The sequence below is a fragment of the Mesoplodon densirostris genome, chromosome 3 (genome assembly GCF_025265405.1).
Source record: "Mesoplodon densirostris isolate mMesDen1 chromosome 3, mMesDen1 primary haplotype, whole genome shotgun sequence".
Classification (NCBI taxonomy): domain Eukaryota; kingdom Metazoa; phylum Chordata; class Mammalia; order Artiodactyla; family Ziphiidae; genus Mesoplodon; species Mesoplodon densirostris.
In genome coordinates, this window is record NC_082663.1 from 92825800 (window position 1) to 92845962 (window position 20163).

The window sequence follows — 20163 nt, forward strand, 5'->3', positions numbered from 1 at the left end:
CGATTGTCGTGCGTTCGGTCTCTTCCAGGCACCCGATTCCAGCGGGAGGTAGCGTGGGATGATGCTTTGCCCCTTGTGCCTTCCCCAGTCTCCAGCATCCGGAGGCGCCCTAGCTGGCTCCACCGCAGCCACTGCCAGAGAGGGAGAAAGGAAAAAAAGGGAGGGGGGTTGGAAAGGCATTGTGGAGGGAGGTGGGGAGGGAAGGACCGAAGGGGGAGGGAACCGCTCTCCTTTGCAGTGCCTCCGCCTCCTCTCTCTCGCCAGCGGTAACTGGGGTTCTCCCTCCACACCGTCTCCCAGTTCCTCGGCCCCTTCTCCGCCCACCCTCCCGCTAGAGCGTGCAGAAAGGGAACCGCAGCCCGAGCGCGGCTGACGGCGCCGGGGGAGGCGGCCGTGGGTGTGTGCGTGTGTTTGAAGGACGCCACCTCTCGCTCCTGCGTTCGCAGGCGGTGACTGGCGGCGGGGCTTCTCGCTCTGGCAACGGTGGCGACCGCGGCGGCGGCTTCCGGAGTCCCGCCGCGAAGATGCTCAAAGTCACGGTGCCCTCGTGCTCCGCCTCGTCCTGCTCTTCGGTCACCGCCAGTGTGGCCCCGGGGGCCGGGAGCCTCATCCCGGATTACTGGATCGACGGCTCCAACAGGGATGCTTTGAGCGATTTCTTCGAGGTGGAGTCGGAGCTGGGACGGTAAGGCGGAGGGGGCGGGGTGGCGAGCTGGGGCGTTGGGGGGCGCCCTGGACCTGGTGGAGCCGCGCGCCCTGTGTGCGGGCTCGGGCTTCTGGGGAAGCCCGCGGCGCGCAGCGGGCTGTCTCCCTCTCGCAGCGACAGCTCCCGAGGATGCGGGAGCCGGCCTCCCTGCCCTTCGGTTTCTACCCGCTCTGGGAGAGAGCTCAGTACCATGCAAGTGCGAGTCGGGTCTCCCCGGGAGCGCCCAGGCCGGTGCAGCTGCTAGCAGCAGCCCGACTCTCTCCCACTCTCCCTCCTCCTCACCGCGTGCCACTTCCCTTGCGTGACAGCTCCCACCGCACGTGGGCCCTGCTTTCCCAACTGGTGTCTTTGCTCAGGATTATATCTTGCCAGAGGGTCTTGTTTGTCTAGTTATTTTTTGGGTTGGGGGGCGGAGGGAGCCTCTCCAAATCATGACAGAATTATTAAATTAGATTCTTTCTCTTTCCCCTCATCAAGCTCTTCAAAGCAAGTGGCACTAGAAATTAAACTTAAACACTAGCTTCCCTGCAGAGCCTGCTCAGGAGTGAAGGGGAAATGAATCATTTAAGAGAGTTGAAGGCAGAATAATGAACTAGTGTGGCTTTAAAGAAAAAGCAGCACTTGGGGTGGTAATTAGTGAGAAGAGTTCTGCGGCTCTTCTTTCATGTGCTGGAGTGATTTGTTTAAATTATGTATGCAGAAAACCACCTCCCTGGGGTTGTAGAAATGTTCCTCATCCCTTCTGTGAAGATCCAAACAGGTAGTGGTTTTGCCATGTGAATGATGCCATATGAACTCATATTTTTATCCATTGAAAAATATTTTTCCTTTCTTCCTTTTTCCTTTTTTCCTTTCTGCTATCCATAGGTAAGGGCCTTCTTTTCAACACTCATTTTAGAACCAGGCCCTTTATTATAGGGAATCTAAAGATGTAATTTCAGTGTTTAACAAGTTGAAGCTTCTGTACTTACTATTCTTTGCAATTTTATTTTCCATTCTTTTTTTGCTGGAAACAGTTTAGCTAACAGCCATTTTCTTTTTTATGTCATTGGAGACTACAGTGTGGGATTCTGGATGTTGGTACCTAGTGGGACTGTGTAGGGGCCACTTTTCCCCTCCAAATTGCCACTACTATTAATGGCTCACTGAGTGCAGAAGGTGTGGAAGAAAAGCAAAACTTCTGAATGAAAATTTAGGAGTTGCCACTGTTTTAAAATGTTTCAGAATATTTGAGCATTGAATAATGCATACATAAACATCCTGTTCTGATCAAGTTTTTCAATGTTCATCTGAAGATCTGCTGTAGTATGCATTCCCTAGTAGGCTGAAACTGAAATATCTCCTTCTGTAAGGTTTGAAGTCTACATAATTGTATGATGAGCTGCAGTGGAACAGTGTAAACTTCTGATTAAAGTGATAATCTACTTAAAATTGGTGAGTTTTAGAAACTGCCACCTAGTAGAGGAAGTGCCTGATGGTGCTTCAGGGACTGTCTCAACACCAAATCTAACTGCTTTCTGAGTAATGTTTACCTTAGATGCTCCTAATTGGCTATGACTTACCATCAGCACACGTTATCTTTGTGATTAAGCTTTGCCCTCAGGAAGCTCAAGAAATTTCCTTTAATGTAAGGAATGGGAAAATGGGTAGAAAAATGAATAAACTACAAATTGTGTATATATACAAGATGGTAGACTTCATAGGGAAAACCTAAGGAATTTGGAGTTTATTATACTTTTTAAAACAGGTTGTTATATTTTGTACTAAATTTTGGAGCGTGAATATAAATCAATTATATATTGCTAAGACTCTCATTCTGCTAGCTAATCATTTGATTACCATGAAAATCACAGAATTAAAATATTTTGAGAAGAGATTTAACATTGTTACTTCTGTCCTCTTTTTCAGTATTCATGTATATTAGGTAAGTTCGCTGTAGATGGCAGAATTGGTGAGGTGCATACTTACTCCATTTGGTTGAGACTTTGAGAAATATTATCACTTCATGGTCAAAGTTGTTTTTTTTCAACAAAATAAACCTAAAACATAAAGCAACTCTGTTACAAATATAATTAGTAAGAATCTATAAAGCCAGAGAATGCAACAGAATTATAATTGTAGATATTGACTGAGTGACAAGTTTTCTTCCTCACAAGTGATAACGTTGAGGCTCAGTCGATTGGTTTCAAGTCTTTACTCTCTTTACTCCCAGTCTTGGGCCAAGTCTGCCTGCCAGTGATGACTCTAAAGCCAAAATATTTAATTCATTAGTAACACAGTTGTTATTAAGAGTAAGAGAACAATGCCCCTCGTGTTGTGTGGTGCTATTGTGGTTAGTTCCAGGATGTAGACAGTTCCCTCCAGATCAAGTATAGATTAAGTTATAGAGTAATCTATTACAACTACATGTTGTAAGCTAGTGACTCCTGAATTCAAGAAAATTGGACAAATGACCATTAGGGCAACATAGCTTGAGGATGTATTTGGGGATATCAGGGAACAAAATTCCCAAGGCTATAACCACTTGAATCCCCTGGATGGTACCGACAGCACCAATCCACATATAGCCATTCATTCCAGGGTAAATGTGATAGCTTTCTTTTTTCAGGATGAGGGTGAAGCAGGAGCTGAAGCAGGGGCTGAAGCAGGGGCCGAAGGGTGTTGAAAGGAATTATCTAAGAGTTTCAGGCAAACTAATTTATTTTCCCAAAAAACACATTTGAAAATACTGCTATGTTTATAAAATTTGTTTAAAAGTTTACAAAAATCAAGTTTACAACAAATTCAATTCTACTCAAAAAAATGAATTGGCCATGATCCTGTTCAGGACTCCAAATCGTAAAGAGTGGTTGGTCCTTTGCCCAGTGATTTGAGAAATTGGTGTTTTAAAGGTTTTTCCAAGGGAGAAGGGAGCCTCCCTCTGGTCCAGATTCTGCCGGGTGGTTTGGCAAACAGAGGGACAGGATTTGGCCTGGGCTGCTCTGTGGTGATGATTTGGCCCTGTGCATCCAAACCCATGTTCTGTCTTCAGTTATTTCTCACCTTTTGTTTCTGTCTGTTGTATGAGATTGAAAGAATGTTTGTAACAAAATCAGATGTATTCCCACACACACACAAGTTCAGGGAAGCAAACGAAAGATAATTAGGACAAGAGAATAAAAATGTGAAGATCACAGAATTAAAGTATTTTGAGAAATACTTAATGTTTGCTCTCTTTTTCAGCATAGAAATTGAGTTTTTGGAATCTTTTCTTTTTTAATTTCCATTACATTTCACTATAGTTTCTTTAGGCTAATGACTTTCAGTACCTGCCCACCACCCAACTTGATTCACAATTTTTAAAAAAAACTTATATAGCAACCAATTTAAGTATAATTATATAGGATCCCTTGCTATGTGTGTTCTTGCTCAGGAAACAAATTTAGATAGTGAGTCATATGTGTATATAAAATGGGAAAAAAGCTTCATAAAACAATGTTTATTTTTATTACCAGCAATGTACTCTAATATTTCCTATTCTGTGCTGTTTAATTTTATTCTAGTTCCTTAAAAATATTGGTTGAACCTACGTGATTTCACATCCCACTAGTAGGTTGTGATTCAGTTTGAAAAGTACTGTTTTAGGCCGTAAATCTGTGTATGCCAGATTAAAGTATGAGTATGAGTATCTTCCTTTCGAAAGATGCCATGAAGACCAATTGGTAACATTGAGTAGTGTCCGATTGCATAGCTCTGTAAAGAAAAATCCCCCTGTCTTTCCTTCCAACATTATTGGGTTTCCCTTTTCAAACACTGTTGGAAAAACTCTAGTTTCTCCACGAGGCCTGCTGAGTGGAGTGTATTCTGGACTGGCTGAGCAATTCAGGAGGCTGGACCAAGAGCACCTTCACTGTGGAGTGGAGGAATCCAGAGGCCTGAGCAGAGCTGTAGTCCACTCAGTAACATGTAACTTTGTTCCCAGGTAATGGTCAGCAAATGCTTCCTGTGAGGAAACAGCAAAGTGTGCATTTTCTGAAAGGAGGGCTCCAAGCTGTGCTCCTGGCTGGGAAGGAATCGGACCCTCTCTTTTCCCTTTTCCCTTCCTTCCGTTTGTTCAAGTCCGTTCCTGAGCCATTCTTAGCCAGTGCTTCTTGGGTTCTTGGTCTTTCCCTCACACTGTCCTTTAGGGCCCCACAGCCTATCCAGCATATCCCCACAGCTGGCTGTGGATCTCCTGCCACACGCACTGCACTTGGTATCTTAAGCTCTTTTGGGGATGATGTTGGGTTTTTTTTTTATCTCACTAGGAATTTAAAGGATACCTGTTCAGTCCCTCTCTTGTTCTCTGTGCACCTGATTCTTTCCTCAGGCAGTTGACTCAGTAGCAAGGTGGGATTGCAATTGGGAGAACAGAAACTGGGGCTGCACAAGCTCTTCGCACCAACACTGACTACAAGTTCTGGAAGGCGGCAGGGTCTGTAGATTTGGCTGGTTCACTCTTGTGTGCTCATTGCCTGGCATAGTGCTCAGTACTCAGCAGGTGCTCAACAAATGATTTTGAAGAGAATGAATGAATGATAACAAAGTGGGCCAGGCACTGTGGGTCCTGATGTGATGATCTCAGTTCTAAGGACCCCAAGGAAAGGGAAGTCTGGTGACCTGTTTGACGTGTGTAACCATGATCTTAATCTCACTCAGCACTGGTTTCCTTTCTTGGCAGTATTGATAAGTGCCACCTCTGTAGCTTGTTGATATTGAAAATAATGCTGCTTTTCTGTTGGCAGAGTGCTTTGTGGCTCTGAAATGAAAGGGATTCAGTTTCACCTTTGCTATCATTTTACCACAGGCATGTCAGAATTAGGAGTTAAATCAACTTGAATTTAAAAGCATGAAATGCCTCCAAGCTATGCCAACCACTAAAGTTAATACATAGTAAATGCTAAATTTGAAAATACTCTCATTGTAAAGAGCCTTAAAGTCAAGTGAAGATTATAATAGGATCATTACTTTAAGAATGCACTATTTTTCCATGTTTAAATACTGTTGCAAGGGTAAAAATAACTCCTAATTTGGAAAAAAAAAAAAAGACACAGGTGCTATCAGCTTCTAAGTTGTTCTGGTGAACTTTACTTGAAAAAAAAGAAAGAAAGAGAACGAAAACACTAACCACAAAATAGCTTCAAAGACCTTTCTTGTAAACGCTTTACCCTCAGACACATCTGTGTGGATTATGTGTTTGCAATAATACTTTTGAGAATAAAGTACTGAGTGGTAGCCAAGCGAACTGTTTCAACTACTAATTGTTATGTTGTTTTATGTTAATGATTTTTTTTTTGCTAGCTTAAAAAGTAGTTCTCTTTAGACTTCCTTTCATGAAAGCTAACATCTAATAAAAAATACTGAATTTAAAAAATTTCAAGGTCAGGTTTATTCTGCAAAATATATTATTTGAGTCAATGAACCATATAGTTTAAGCCAAAGAATAACTTTACATGAAGTCAATAGCAGCTAGAATCAAAGTATTACTCAAATTGTATTAATCTTTACCTTAATTATTTTTAAAAATCTATTTGATAGTGCAGGAAAATCTGAAAATTTCATAACTCCAATGGTTTAATTAGGAAGTTAGATCTAAATATTGATGGCATAGTATTAGCATATAAAGGACATGTACTCTTCAGTGCAGTCTATTTTTAAAATTCTAATTGCTAATGGAGGGCAGTGGCTGTGTGGGTGATGTAAAATAATGAAAGGTTTGGGTGGGAGATTTTCCTCAGCAATCTTATCAGTGACAGATCAAATCGGGACAGAGTGCTGCATAGAGGATGATTTATAACGATGGGCAAAGGGTAGTACCTGTAAAGCTTGCTCTTTCTCTTAGAGCAGTTTCTCAACTTTGGCACTGTAGACATTTGGGGCCAGATAATTCTTTGATGTGGGGCTGTCCTGTGCATTGTAAGATGTGTAGCAGTGTCCCTGGCCTCTGCCCACTAGATGCCAGTAGCAATCCTCCCCCAGCCACCCCACCCCCACCAATTGTGACTACCAAAAATGTCTCTAGACATTATCAAGTGTCACCTCCTCCTCTGTTGAGAACCACTGTCTCAGAAGCTTGAAGCTAGTCTTTTACATGATTTTCTTTTAGTTATGTAGATGGTTAACAAGGAGTTTGATGGAATAAAGTCATTTGGCTTTATTGATTATCTGCTACAACCAAATGCTTCCGACATTTTTATGTATTACCATTGATTTCTGTTGTATATGCAAACCATCTGTGCTATAAGTTGCTTAATATTTTTGTTTAAATCACCTCATTTTTGTTAACCTAAATTTATTTACTGAGAATACTTATTTTCATTAAATTGAAAACCAGTATTCATCCCATAAATAGAGGCAATAAGAACAAAACATTTTTACTAAATCATAGGTAGAAATGCGTGCCTCCAGAAGGCTCCAAGCCTGAGAATTGTTTTCTCTTTGTTAAAAAGGGAGATTATCAAAGATTAGCAAAGTTAGAACCATAGTGGCACAAATTGAGGTTTTCTTCTTGATGTAAACAGATGATTGAAAATAATTGAAAAGAGAATGATGTTGTCATTTTTTGATTCCTTGTTATTTAATTCCATGTCTTCATGCCACTTAATGTCCTCTCTGTTACAGGTCTGATCCTTTGCATAACTATGAGCTAGGCAATTTATGGTGTAGGGGGCAGGGTGAGGGGGATAGAGTATGAATGAATATGATAAATAGAACACTACTTGGCCTCCACATGTATAGTTTACTTGTAAGGCACCAACAATTAATCTAATATGAGATAAATAAATAAATAAAACTAATACCAGATGGAGATAATGAGAATTACAGCAGTCTTTACAACAGAGTGATAATTCTGACTGGGAAGATGGAGGTGTCTTCATTGGGAGGGGTGGATCTTGAATTTTGTCAGGATTTTAACAAGGTAGAGCTTTGGTGAAGAGCATTCCAGATGGAAAATACATTCTAAAGAAAAAGGCAAAAAAAAACCTGGCAGAAGAATGTGGGGTGTACATTTTATTTTGCAGACTTTACAAAGCATGAACATTGTAATGACAGATAAGGTTGGGAGGGTAAGTTGATTATCAGACCAAAGAAAGCCTGTAAAAAAAAATGACTAAGTTTGTATCAACTGAAAACCAAAATTATAGATAAAGAGAAAGAAACCATTATGAGAGCAAAAGGTGCCTGTAGAAGCAGCTTTGTCTTGGGCTAAAGATGTGGGACTCAGAACTTGCCACTAACTCACAATGTAGATAAGTGAGGGGGATGGGTAAGAGAGAACTTACCATGTTGGTTGAAAAAAAAGAAAGAAAAAAGAAACCCTCCGGCACTCTAGACTAGAATAAAAAGGGGAAGTGTGGGATTGAGGGGATTAAGATCAGTTACCTACACTGGGTAAAGAGCCTGTAAAGGGATAGACAGTAACTATTTTAGGTGTTGTGAGCCACAGATCTCTGTGGCAACTCTCAACTCTGATGATTGAGTGAAAACAGCCATAGACAACGCAGAAACCAATGCACATGGCTGTGTTCCAATTAAACTTTATGACAGTAAAATTTCAATTTCATATAATTTTCACATCACATTCTTTTGATTTTTAAAAACCATTTTAAAATGTAAAAACTCTTCTTAAGTTGTGGACTGTTCAAAAATAAGTGACTGCTGTATTAGGCCCTTGGCCGGAGGTTTGCTGACCCCTGACCTAGATCAGTCAAGGTAAACTTCTACTCCTCCTCAGTTATACGAGAATTTCAGGTTAAAATGATCTCAAAACTTCATTTATTCAAGGAATTACCTTTAATCTCCCTTTTACTTTGAACATGTCAACCTGATATTAGTTTTTCCAGTGGGCACAGTCTTTAAGTGCATTCTCATCCTTTTTCTACATCTGTTGAAACTATATCAGTTGCAGTTCTTAACCTACGTAGCACGTTGGCTAGCTCCAATCATCATTCATGTTTTTGAAAATGAAGTAGCTTTATTTGAAGGGTGTTTAAGTTAAATTTCCATACCATGATCAGCATTCACATTCAAAGACTATTGGAGGGTCATTTGTTTTGTGTATAATAATTAGATTTCAAGTTGCTCATTCTTCTATTATATTTGAAGTGACAGTTATTATAAAGTAATATGCTAAATAATCAATAAAGATTTGCTTCTAATTAGTAAAGTTTAATTAATTCATTTTTCTGTTTACTGATATATTATCTGCATGTTGAATAATCCTTCTATATGCCATACACATATGACAGGTGGACTAATTAAGGTCCTTTAAGTTGAGACTGTTTAAATAAGCATTTATTTTACGAAAAGTTATTCTTTCTTAGTTTGAATAGAGTTTAGAGCTAACTAAAGCAGTCACTCATATCTTAACTAGAGCAGAGGTCTCCAAAGTGGGATGTTCATATACAGGGTGTGCATAATACAATGGGATGCTAGAAGAACATATTTTTTTTCTAATTTTTGCTTTTTTAAAATGTTTTGAAAAGAACATTACATATTGGTTCAATAGCGTATGTATTACATTTATAGGTACATAAGTATACACAATTTGGGAGCATGTACTCAAAACATTTTATTTGATGATTACTGGATCAAAGAATGGTAGTTCTAAGTGGTTACTGAATACGTTTTTTACTTATATTTAAATACTAACATTTTGCTATATGAAAATGATTTTAAAGCAAATACATAGATCAAAATGCAAACAAAGAAATCATATTGCAAGGTGTGACTTTGTGCAGAAAGGGGAAGTGGGCACACATGTGCACTTGTTATGCATTTTAAGACTACCCGATGAAAGATTTTGATAAGAACGTAACTGCCATTGTAACCAAAAAAGTCATATAGCAGAGTAAAGAAAAAGAGAAAAGGAATAGTTTGCCCGTCAAGCAGAGGGTTAAATGAATTTTGTTTTTCGTTGTTGTTGAACCCAAAATTCATAGGCAAGAACCTCAATTTCAAAATACCTAACTTACTTCATGGTAAATTTTGTCAGCTGCTGGCTTAAGCAGGTGACTGCATTTGCCTGAAGTGTTTGGTGAGCAGGGGTTGGAGAGTTGTGAGCACTAGTGCCAGGATGCTGAGTTTAACTTGGTTAACAAATGCATCGTCATCAGTTAATTACTTCTTAAGTCATGCTTCAGGGTGATATGGTTGAAAAATTCACCAAAATTTTGGTGCAAAAATATTTAAAAACAAAACTAGACTAGAGATAACACTGTTTAGAATGGTCTGCTAAAAAAGTAATACATATGACATGCTCTTAACTGTTTTCTTTACTAGTTTGTGGTAGCATTCTTCATTAAAAGTGTTACTTTCTTTGATTTGTCATGATTATAGACAGAATTTGACTAATATTACAAACCAGAACAAAGAAGAGTAGGGGATAGCAAATCTGTAGTTATGTTCACACATTTATTGTTACTTATAATGCAGTATTTGAATGATTTCTTCCCACTTTCAGTCTTCACGGACTGTTTAGTAGGGACTTTTGCTTGCATTGCACAGAATCTTGTACTTTTAATTTTTTAATTAATTTATTTATTTTTAATTTTTGGCTGCATTGGGTCTTTGTTGCTGCACGTGGGCTTTCTCTAGTTGTGGCGAGAGGGGGCTACTCTTCATTGTGGTGTGCAGGCTTCTCATTGCGGTGGCTTCTCTTGTTGTGGAGCACGGGCTCTAGTCATGGGCTTCAGTAGTTGTGGCTTTGTTGCTCCGCGGCATGTGGGATGTTCCCAGACCAAGGATCGAACCTGTGTTCCCTGCATTGGCAAGTGGATTCTTAACCACTGCGCCACCAGGGAAATCCCTCTTGTACTTTTCAGCTTGGTCTGCCTTACTTCTTGTACTGTCTTGAAGGGATAGTTAGTGACTGTTTAACTTAGTGACAACCATCCATGTGGGACTTTCACAGATGTACAAAATTGTTCTTTAGTTGTGACAACTAGTCAGTCCAAGTGTTATCTTTAACAGGATATAAATGCACTGCTACCTATTCATTCAAGTGAATCTTATCTATTTTTTCAAAGCTCCCTGTTAGGACAAGCACTGAGAAAATAAGACTATGTTATTAAATGTAACCAAATTCAAATTATATAATTCAGTAAATCAGCCTGGCCTAGAGTGTTCAGTCATAGTAGGCCTCTGAAGATTTCTTGTGTGAGTGGAAACATTTTTAGTGGTTTCTATGGGACTCTGAGTGCTTCCTCTCCTTTTTCCCTCAGTGTGAACACATAAGGTAATAAAAATGTTCAGTGAAGTAAACTTGTGAGTTCTGAGTGTAACCTGTATCTAGAAGCGAATTAAACTCATAATAATAAACAGAGCTTGTCATGTGTATGTATGCCACATCAGCAGAGCGGAAACCTGAGGAAATTGTCAGGATAATTCACAGCAAATGGTACACTTCTTTCAAATCTTGAGGTACTGAGGAAATGGAATGTCAGAGCTGAGCTGAGGGCCCCAGGGAGCAGATGAGATTCTGGCCCAGGCCAGGAGGGGGCAGCAGAGCTCCAGTCCCGGCTTGAGCTGGCAGGTGGTGGAGGGGAGTGATGCTCAGGGACGCGCAGCCCAAGGGCACAGTTGGGCAGGGCAGCTACTCAGGAAAGCTTTGAGGCTGGGGGAGCACTCTGGACAGTTGAGAGTGGAGATGAAGGAGAACTGCTGAGCCAGGCAGGTGCTAAGCTAGGAGCTGAGCTAGAAGGTACAGGGTGCAGGCAGGAAAACAAGAAGGATAAAATTGCTGCTTGATGGCTGGGTCCCTTTGGGCATAACACTAGACCTCACTAAGCCTCATTTCTAAAGTGAAGATCTGTGGTAGTATATCCACCACAACGTTGCTCTGACGATGAAATTAGATCGCATATGCAAAAACACTTAGCTCCATGGTTGGCACTTAAGCTTAATATCGTGCCCCAGACAGGACACGAGGTGGGAGGTAGGGGATGATGATTCCAAATTAGGTAGCTACAGGGAAAAAAAACCTTAGTCCAACTTACTTGGGTCTTTTAGCATTCTGACTCCAACTTGCCTGCCAGCCTTGTTCCCCACCACTTCTAATTACCACCGTGGAGTGTTTACCAGGAACTTGGTGTTGATTTTCCTTTTTTTTTTTATGTGCATTGCTAATTATTTCAATAATACAACGAGGTGATCAACACGAGCATCATTTTTCAGATGAGGAGCCTGAAGCTCAGAAAGGTCAAGCAGCTTGTCCAAGCTCACGCGGCTCGGGAGGGCAGCAGAGCTGGGGTTCAAGACCAGGCTGTCAGACTACGGTGCTCCTCTCCTACCTGCCATCCTCAAGGGACCCCTTATGGTCCTCATATCTCCATGGTGTTGTGCGTGAAACTCTCCTGGCCTGAAACGCCTTTCTCCTTCTAACTCCTCCAGGAGAGTCACCCTGCCTCCTAAGCCGAAGGTTTCTCCTGCCTCCCGGCTCTCATACCATGTCACACATTTATTGTCTTACAGGTAAATGCTTTGTGGCCTTCACCACCAGAGCATCTGTTCCTCAGACAGAGGAACCCTGAATCTTATCCATCTTTTGTCCCCACTACTAAGCCCATTCTCCAGCTTACTAGCTGCCCCCCATAAGTGCTTAATAAGTGTTTGTGGAATAGCGAGTGAATGAATAAATAGAAGAATTAGATGAACAACTGCAGGAAAATGAGCACACTCTTAAATCTCTCTTCCTTCAGGGTGTTTTTCCTACGCATATCCTCTGCTAAACCAGCACACTGTGAAATTACTTATTCAATGTCTTTGTCCTTCTCTTTAGAATGTAAGCCTCTGTGGGCAGGACCTCTGTCTCTTTGCTCATTACTGTGTCCCCAGACCTATTGCAATGCCTGGTGTGTAGTGAGCACTCATTAAATATTTGTTGAGTAAATGAGTCAGTTGTACCAGCAGGGCATCTGCAATTGAAAGTCCTTTGTAATGCTAGGGGCTCTGGTCTTTTATCAGGCTGCTCTGTCTTAAAGAGCCCCCCCCATGTCTGAATGAACTGGGAATAGTGTGACCTTCTGTGATTAGATCATCTTTGTTGAAGGTACTCTCTAGCCACAACCATCTGTGCATCTCTGTTTTCTCCCAGTTGAATTCTCTGGATGATTACCTTAGTTCTTTACCGCCTGTTCAGGAGACAGAGCAGCTTTTGGAGTAAGTAGGGTTCTAAGCTCCAAAGGCTTTGTAAATGTGTTGGAGGCTCCTTGAATAATTTTTTTTCTTATTTTGTACTTTTTAAATGCCTAATCTCTTTTTTAGAGACATGTACTCATTATTATATTTGCTCATTTTTACTTCTGTAAGATGGTATGGAAAAAACCTGAGCTATCTCTTTGGCCAGCCCAATAATTATTCCATCTCTATTTTTGATGACAGAGGCCAGGGAAGTATGGTGAAAGAAAGATTGTGTATAGGAGAGAGGGGAGCAGAGATGGAGCTGAGGGATGGAAGGAAGGTCACTCCTCACCTAGGGCTATTTTTTGTTTTCTGAATTAGCTACACCTCAGCCCACAAGCACCTCTCTGTCCCTACCTGACTTCTCCCTGTTACCATTGTACCACAAGAGCCCAGGTCCATTTCATTTTCCTTGTATCTCCTCTTGTTATGGTCTGAATGCTTGTGTCCCCACCATGGATTCTTATGTTGAAGCCCTAACCCCCAATGTGATGGTATTTGGAGAAGGGGCCTTTGAGAGGTGGTTAGGGTTAGATGAAGTCATGAGGGTAGGGCCCTAATGCTGGGATCTTTGCCCTTTGAAGAAGAGAGATGGGAGAGCATACTCTCTCTCCCTCTGCCATATGAGGACACAGCAAGAGGTCAGCTGTCTGCAAGCCAGGAAGAGAGCTCTCACCAGAACCCGACCATGTTGGCGCCCTGATCTTGAACTTCCAGCCTCCAAAACTGTGAGAAATAAGTATCTGTTGTTTAAGTCCCCCAATGTATTTTGCTATGGCAGTTGAGCTGGCCAAGATGCCCATGTACCCCTTCCCCCACTATCTATCTAACTTTGGTCACAACCTCAGAATCTGCCTGCAGTGTCTCAGAAACTAACCTGAGTTAATCTAGGCTAATGTGGCAAGCAGAGCTTGAGGAAAGTGATGTACTTTTCCTTTCCCAGATGCCCACCATTGTTCTTCTCCCAGATGTTGGGGGATGCAGTCAAGAGGCCCACTTCACAGGCAGTATAGCGCAGCCTTGGCTTTATCTAGGAGCTGCCTTCTGGCATTACCACCTTGGTATCCACTGTGCATCCATATCCATACCTGTTGGCTTTCCAAGTGCCCATGCCTGCCAGCTCCCAGCATATTATTTCCTCAGCAGCTGGCACAGGATTTTTTTGTTGCCAGCTAGAAGCTCAGCTATTAAAAAATAAAACTTGGCCCATCTTGAGAATCATATGTTTCCATCAGCACTTGGATCTGCATTCTGGCACAACTCATAGAGTCATGCACCTCTCTCAGGACCAAGAACCCAGTGTTCCTCTGGGTCTCTGACCACACTTTCATCTGCTTGTTCCAAATGCAGTTTCCAACGTGGAGTAACCTGTGATGCTTGTGATTTGTTACGCACCAGTTTACCAACATTTACTTGGTCTTTTTGAATTTATTAACTTGTTCAGTGTTTCTTTAGCACTAGATTGCCTTCTCTGATAGTTTGTGTCAGTTTTATATCTTAAATTGTTAATTCTCAAGAATCAGGTTCATGTTTCCTCAGTTAATGAGAAGCTAACAGACAACACAGAGGCATGGAGTAAACACTGCATGACTTTGCATGAGCTTGAGGCAGTCCAAGAAAGAAGATGTTAATATTTATAAATATCTGACTGCTGTTCTTTTGTATTTCACATACTGAAAATAATGTGTGGTATAACCTTAAGGTTTTCTGTATCTTCAGACAAAAGGACAGTTGGGGCAGTTTAAAATAACTGCTGTAGATGGGTCTTTCTGTATAATTTTTACAGTTTGCTTTTCTTATAAGAAGAGCATTAACATTAGAGAATATTAATCATTTTGTAGCTTTGAGATCTTACTTGTGCCAACTTTAACTTTGTCATATATTTATTAATTTTTTATTGAGAATAATGCATTCTGCACTGGAAAGTTAAATAACCAGACCCAGAATCACTGCAACTTGACTGTGATTCAGAAATAAATAGGAGAGTCCTGGAAATCATTTAAGGATGTTAAAAAAACAAACAAAAAAAACCCAGATGTGATTAGGAATATTTTAAAGCAGGCTGTAGTCTGTGTACACTGATAAAAACATATCACATAAAAAAAGACTTCTTGTATTAAAATGACATCAGTATTAGCCATGCATAAAGAATATATTTCTCTAACTTGGTACCTAACTAGTAAAATAAAGTTTGACTTTTGGTTTCATCATACGTTTCTTTAGTAGCTGCTGTTAATTGTCTTAGTCTCTTTTCTGGTGAAGGGATTTCTTTGAAGCACTTAAGAAACAAATGAATAAACTTTGAGAAAGGTGTTAATGAGATACAAATGGCTAGGAAAAAAGGGGGAAAAAATAGAGACCAGATGACTTAGGAGCTGTCTTACTGACTGTCATTTAGTTAAGGGGTATTAATTCTGGAATGGCTCTCTGTAAAGAAGGAGGTGATTAGATATCACAATCCTAAGTGATTGGATATCTTTTGAAATGTCTTCTGATTCCAAGATTCTGAACATGAGTTGGCTATAGGCACTCTGAGAATAAAAATCAGGGCTGCAGGCCATATAAAATGAACCCATGACTCCAACAGATATTAATAGAACCCCCAGTGGCAACTGTGGTGTAAAAATACATTCCAACGCTGGTACCTATTAGCTATCTATTGTTAATGAATTTTTTAAACTGTAATGAGCTTCATTTTCCTCATCTGTAGAATGAAAATACTAGTGCCTTTCTCACAGGATTATTGCAGAGATTTTAAAAAGACAAATTATGTGACTATTAAGCAAAAAAGCTGTGCACATACTGCATGAGACTTTTTATTTTAATAATAATAATAATAAATTTTTTTACTATTAACTCCAGACTTTATTTGGATTTCATCAGCTTTCCCATTAATGTCCTCCCTCTCTTCCAGGCTCTAATCCAGGCAACCACATTGCATTTAGTTGGCATGTTTCCTTGCCTTCTCTGATATGTGACAGTTTCTCAGTCTTTCCTTGTTTTTCATGACCTTGACAGTGTTGAGGAGTATTGGACAGGTGTCCTTTAGAGTGCCCCCTAATTTGGGTTTGCCTGTCATTTTTCCACATGATTAACTGGGGTAGTGAGTTTTTGGAAAGAATACCACAGAGGTGAAGTGCCCTTCTTGTCACATCCTATCGGGGTACTCGAAGCCACCTGACATCTCTGTTGATTTTAACCTTCATCACTTGGTGAAGGTGGTGTTTGCCAGATTTCTCTGCTGTACGGTTACTACTTATCCCTTCCCCTACCGTCTAGTCTTTGGAACTGAGTCGCTAAAGCTAAAATAACCAACTCTTGGGAGGGAGGGTGATTAAGCTCCACCTCTTGGAGGGAGGAATATCTACATATTATTTGTAGTTCTGTAGAGAAGATTTGTGAGATATTTTATTACTAATAAATTCTTATATGTATATAAGATGATTGGATATCTTAAGTCATTTTCCAAAATTCTTTTAAAAATATACTGCCAGCATACATCATGCAATTAGGAATGTACTAGACGGTGAGAAACTTGGAATCTAGTAGAAGCTGTCCCTGGAATCTTGTGCTTAGACAATGGAGAGTATTGGAGATGTGTGTTTAAGGGGAAGGTGTGAAGTCAAAAACTCTCTTTTGTTTTGATGGAGGTAGATAGGCTCTAGACAGTAGTTGGTCTCTTTCTGTGTCTTGTAGGTGCATAATTCATAATAGGAATGGCTCTCATTTCAGATGGCCTGCTGAACTCTCTGTTGGAAGACCATATAGGCAACTGTGATGCAGGTTATTCAAACTGACTCCATCTTCCACTCGCCTCCAACCAACAGCCATTACCAAACCTGCTTCTCTATTTGTGTTTTCCATCTCAGTAAATGTTACCACCATCTACCTTGGCTCCCTACCTAGGATCATGGGAGACATTCTGGATTTTTCCTTCACCCCTGCTAATAAGATATATTCTTTCACTTAACAGATATATGATCCTGGGAAAGTCCCTTATCCATTCTGAGTCTCAAAAGAGGTATAATAATCTCATAAATTTATTATGAGGATTCAGTGAGATCATACATTATAAAGTTCTTGGCATGATGTATATTGCACAATTCAATGAAAGTCATTCGGTGTGACCTCTCTTAAATATATTTTAAATCAGGGGTCCTGGACCTTTTAGTTCTATAAATTAGGAACTCTTTCCCAGAGTACTGCACTGGTATCTTAAATACTGTCTCTACTCATCCACTTCCCACTCCGCTTGGAAGGTGACCTTTCAAAGACCAAGTTTGATTATGCCACTCCCCTACTTAGAATCTTTTAACATTTTGCACCCCATCCAGGATGTGGAACCCTTTTACACAAACAGCAGGTCTTTTCAAAACAGCTCCTGTTGCTTTCCTGTCTTACCTTCACCAAGCCTGCATTCTCACCTTGGGTTCCAGCCCAACCAGCTATTTTTCCTCATGTAGGATCTGTCATGCTGCCCCATTTCAGTGTGCAGTATGCAGCACCTCCACTGTCTTTTCCCCAGTGAGCACCCTTCACACCATACACTCCTTGTCTACTATTTCAACACCTTTTTCTTCTTCGTGTGAGCACAGGAAAGCCTTGCCTGACTCAGAGGAAGGCCGTCTTACACTCTGCTTCTATAGCTCTGGTGTACTGCTAGCAGGATCCCCTGCCTCTGCATCTTGATTGGGGTGCTTCTAGGATAGTTTCATTCCCATGTGCCTGCACAGGCTCTGGCAGAGGGAAGATTTTTTACTGCTCTGCTAAGGATATAGGTTATATTTTGATTGAGTTAATATAACTGAAAGTTTTACTAGCCCTGTGGTGGTCCCTGTTCCCTTCTAGGACAACCATGTCTTTTCTCTTCTTTCTTTTCATCTTTTGAAGCTTCAGAGAGAATGAGGCAGGATTCAGGCAAATACTGGGAGAGGGGCATAGATAATGGTTCTCTCTTGTTTTCAAAAAGGGGCACTGTTGGTGGCATTGTCAAGCCTCAAATTGTAAAAACACTGAAAATATCGTGACTAAATGTGCATATGACTAAAATGTGTGTACATCTACACCATTCTTAAGATTCTTACTTAGATTTTCAGAACTGTAGAGCTGGATAGCACCTTAGAAAATCAAGCCAAGGGAAGGCACATGTCTTTCCCAGCTCTCCAAAGCTAGTTAGTAGTAGAAGTGGGCCAGAACCTTGGCCTTCTGTACTTTGACTCTGTGACACACTTCCTTCCCTCATGAGTGTCATTTAAGAAGCCAGGGCTTAAATTAAGCCACTCCAAGCTCTTCCTCCTAGACCTTTCCTGAGTTATTTCAGAATACAACATTCCTTAATCTCCAAGAAGCTCTTACAGATTATAATTTTTAAATTGGCACTATTTTCTATTTTGTATGTTGTGCTTTTTTTTTTGCGGAGGATGTAGTCTTAAAAATTAAAATGCAGCAAAACTATTAAACATTGGATATTTTACACTTAATTTCTTTCACATTTTGGGCAGTGTTCATTCACCTTGTAAAAAGAACCTCTGTCCCTAAATGTATTGAAATTACGTTTAAGAGTCTTAGCATGCATGTCAGAGTGCAGTCTGTTCCTGATGGTCTTTGGGGGCTGAGATTCTCATTCTTACACAACTCATTAAGAAACTAGTCAATATGGGAACATATGTATATGTATAACTGATTCACTTTGTTATAAAGCAGAAACTAACACACCATTGTAAAGCAATTATACTCCAATAAAGATGTTAAAAAAAAAAAGAAACTAGTCAAATATGTAAGTGCCCCATCCACTTTAAAACGGCTACCTATGTTAAACTATAATATAAATAAATAGGCTTTCTTTGTTCTTCCTGAGTCCAGGAAAATTGAATGTTTGAGAAGATGAATTAATATATTACTCCAATATTTAGCACTACTTAGGAACTGGAAAAATTACATGGAGGTATTGTTATGGTGCCTGCACATGTCATGAGACCAAGGCTATTTTCTTATAGCTGGGGATGCTACTGATTCCAAAAGTCATTTATAACAGGAATATATTGGATATTTATTCTTAATTTCAATTAATGCTGCCAGCATCTGATTTGCATTAAATAAATATTCTTGGTTTTTCTTCCTAACCCCAGTAGTTTTGCTGACTACAGTGATAGGCTGTCAAGTTAGGTTTGAATTCCTTTAACTAAGAAAAACTATTTTTATTTATTGTTGATAGAAACGACAGAAATTTTCATTATCTACAACAGGGAAAATTGCAACAATGTCTTATTTTGTTCCCATGCCTATATCTAAGCCTGTGCTGAAGAATGCAACACTAGTAATATTTAATGCTATATCTCGTCTTCCTTTCTTAGTATGCCTTCCCTGACATGAGTCAGCACAGCCATTTTTAAATTTCTCTCAAACAACTTCTACTTTGGCCCCTTCAATCTGGTTTTTATCCTCATAATTCCATTAAAAAGTGACAGGTGAGTTCCACTAGACTTCCACCTCCCAAATTGATTCTCTGATCTCACTTTTAAAACCTCTTAACTGCCTGTCAATCTGCCGATAAATTTTCCCTTACTTTTTTAAAAGTGATAAGATAACCATGCTCTGCGTGCCATGAAATGCTGAGCATTCATAGACAAAGTTTACTGATGTAAATAAAACTTACCATAAGATTCTATTGGGTGTTCATAATCATGTGAACAATGTTATCAGTCCCAGAACAAATGGTTCTCACAAGTCCCAGGAGCAAATGGTTCTCACAATGTATAACCTGTGTTCAGCCAAACCACATTTTTAGTTCTATTCTTCAATATCTATTTATAACAAGAATCAATGTTGGCAGTTTTTCCTGCCACCATGTAGAGCAGGGATTCCTAACTTTAATCCATAGACCTCTATGCCTATGTTTTAGGACTATATGAAACTCCTGAAATTGAAAGCAAAATATTGCATATGTAATCATTTTTCTGAGGAAAGTGACCATAGCTTTCATCAAATTTTCAAAGGTGTTTAAGCAGCCTTGATGTTTGAGGTTTACCCAGACATATATATTCTTATATTTGCTCAGAACATTTGGGTAGCGTGAAGCTTGTATTGACCTAATCATTTAGCAAACTTTTTTCCCTTTTCTGCTGCCCTGCCCAGTCCATTTATCCTTAAACAGAGATTTTTATATTCTTATATACTCAGTTTTTACCTCTTCCGTATTCCCTTTAATTAGTTAGGATACTGTTATATGCAGGTGCAATTCAGCAAGCATATATCGAAGT

General features: G+C 40.1%; 1 protein-coding gene across 1 annotated transcript in view; it reads left to right on the forward strand.

Annotated features, from left to right (window-relative positions):
* Positions 1-509: 509 nt before the first annotated feature.
* Positions 510-20163, forward strand: part of CAMK4 (calcium/calmodulin dependent protein kinase IV) — a 228374-nt gene continuing 208720 nt past the window's right edge. Inside the window, exon 1 of the mRNA XM_060091843.1 lies at positions 510-685. Coding sequence (XP_059947826.1) covers positions 525-685 — 161 coding nt within the window. The 5' untranslated portion in view covers positions 510-524. The remainder of the gene's footprint in view (positions 686-20163) is intronic.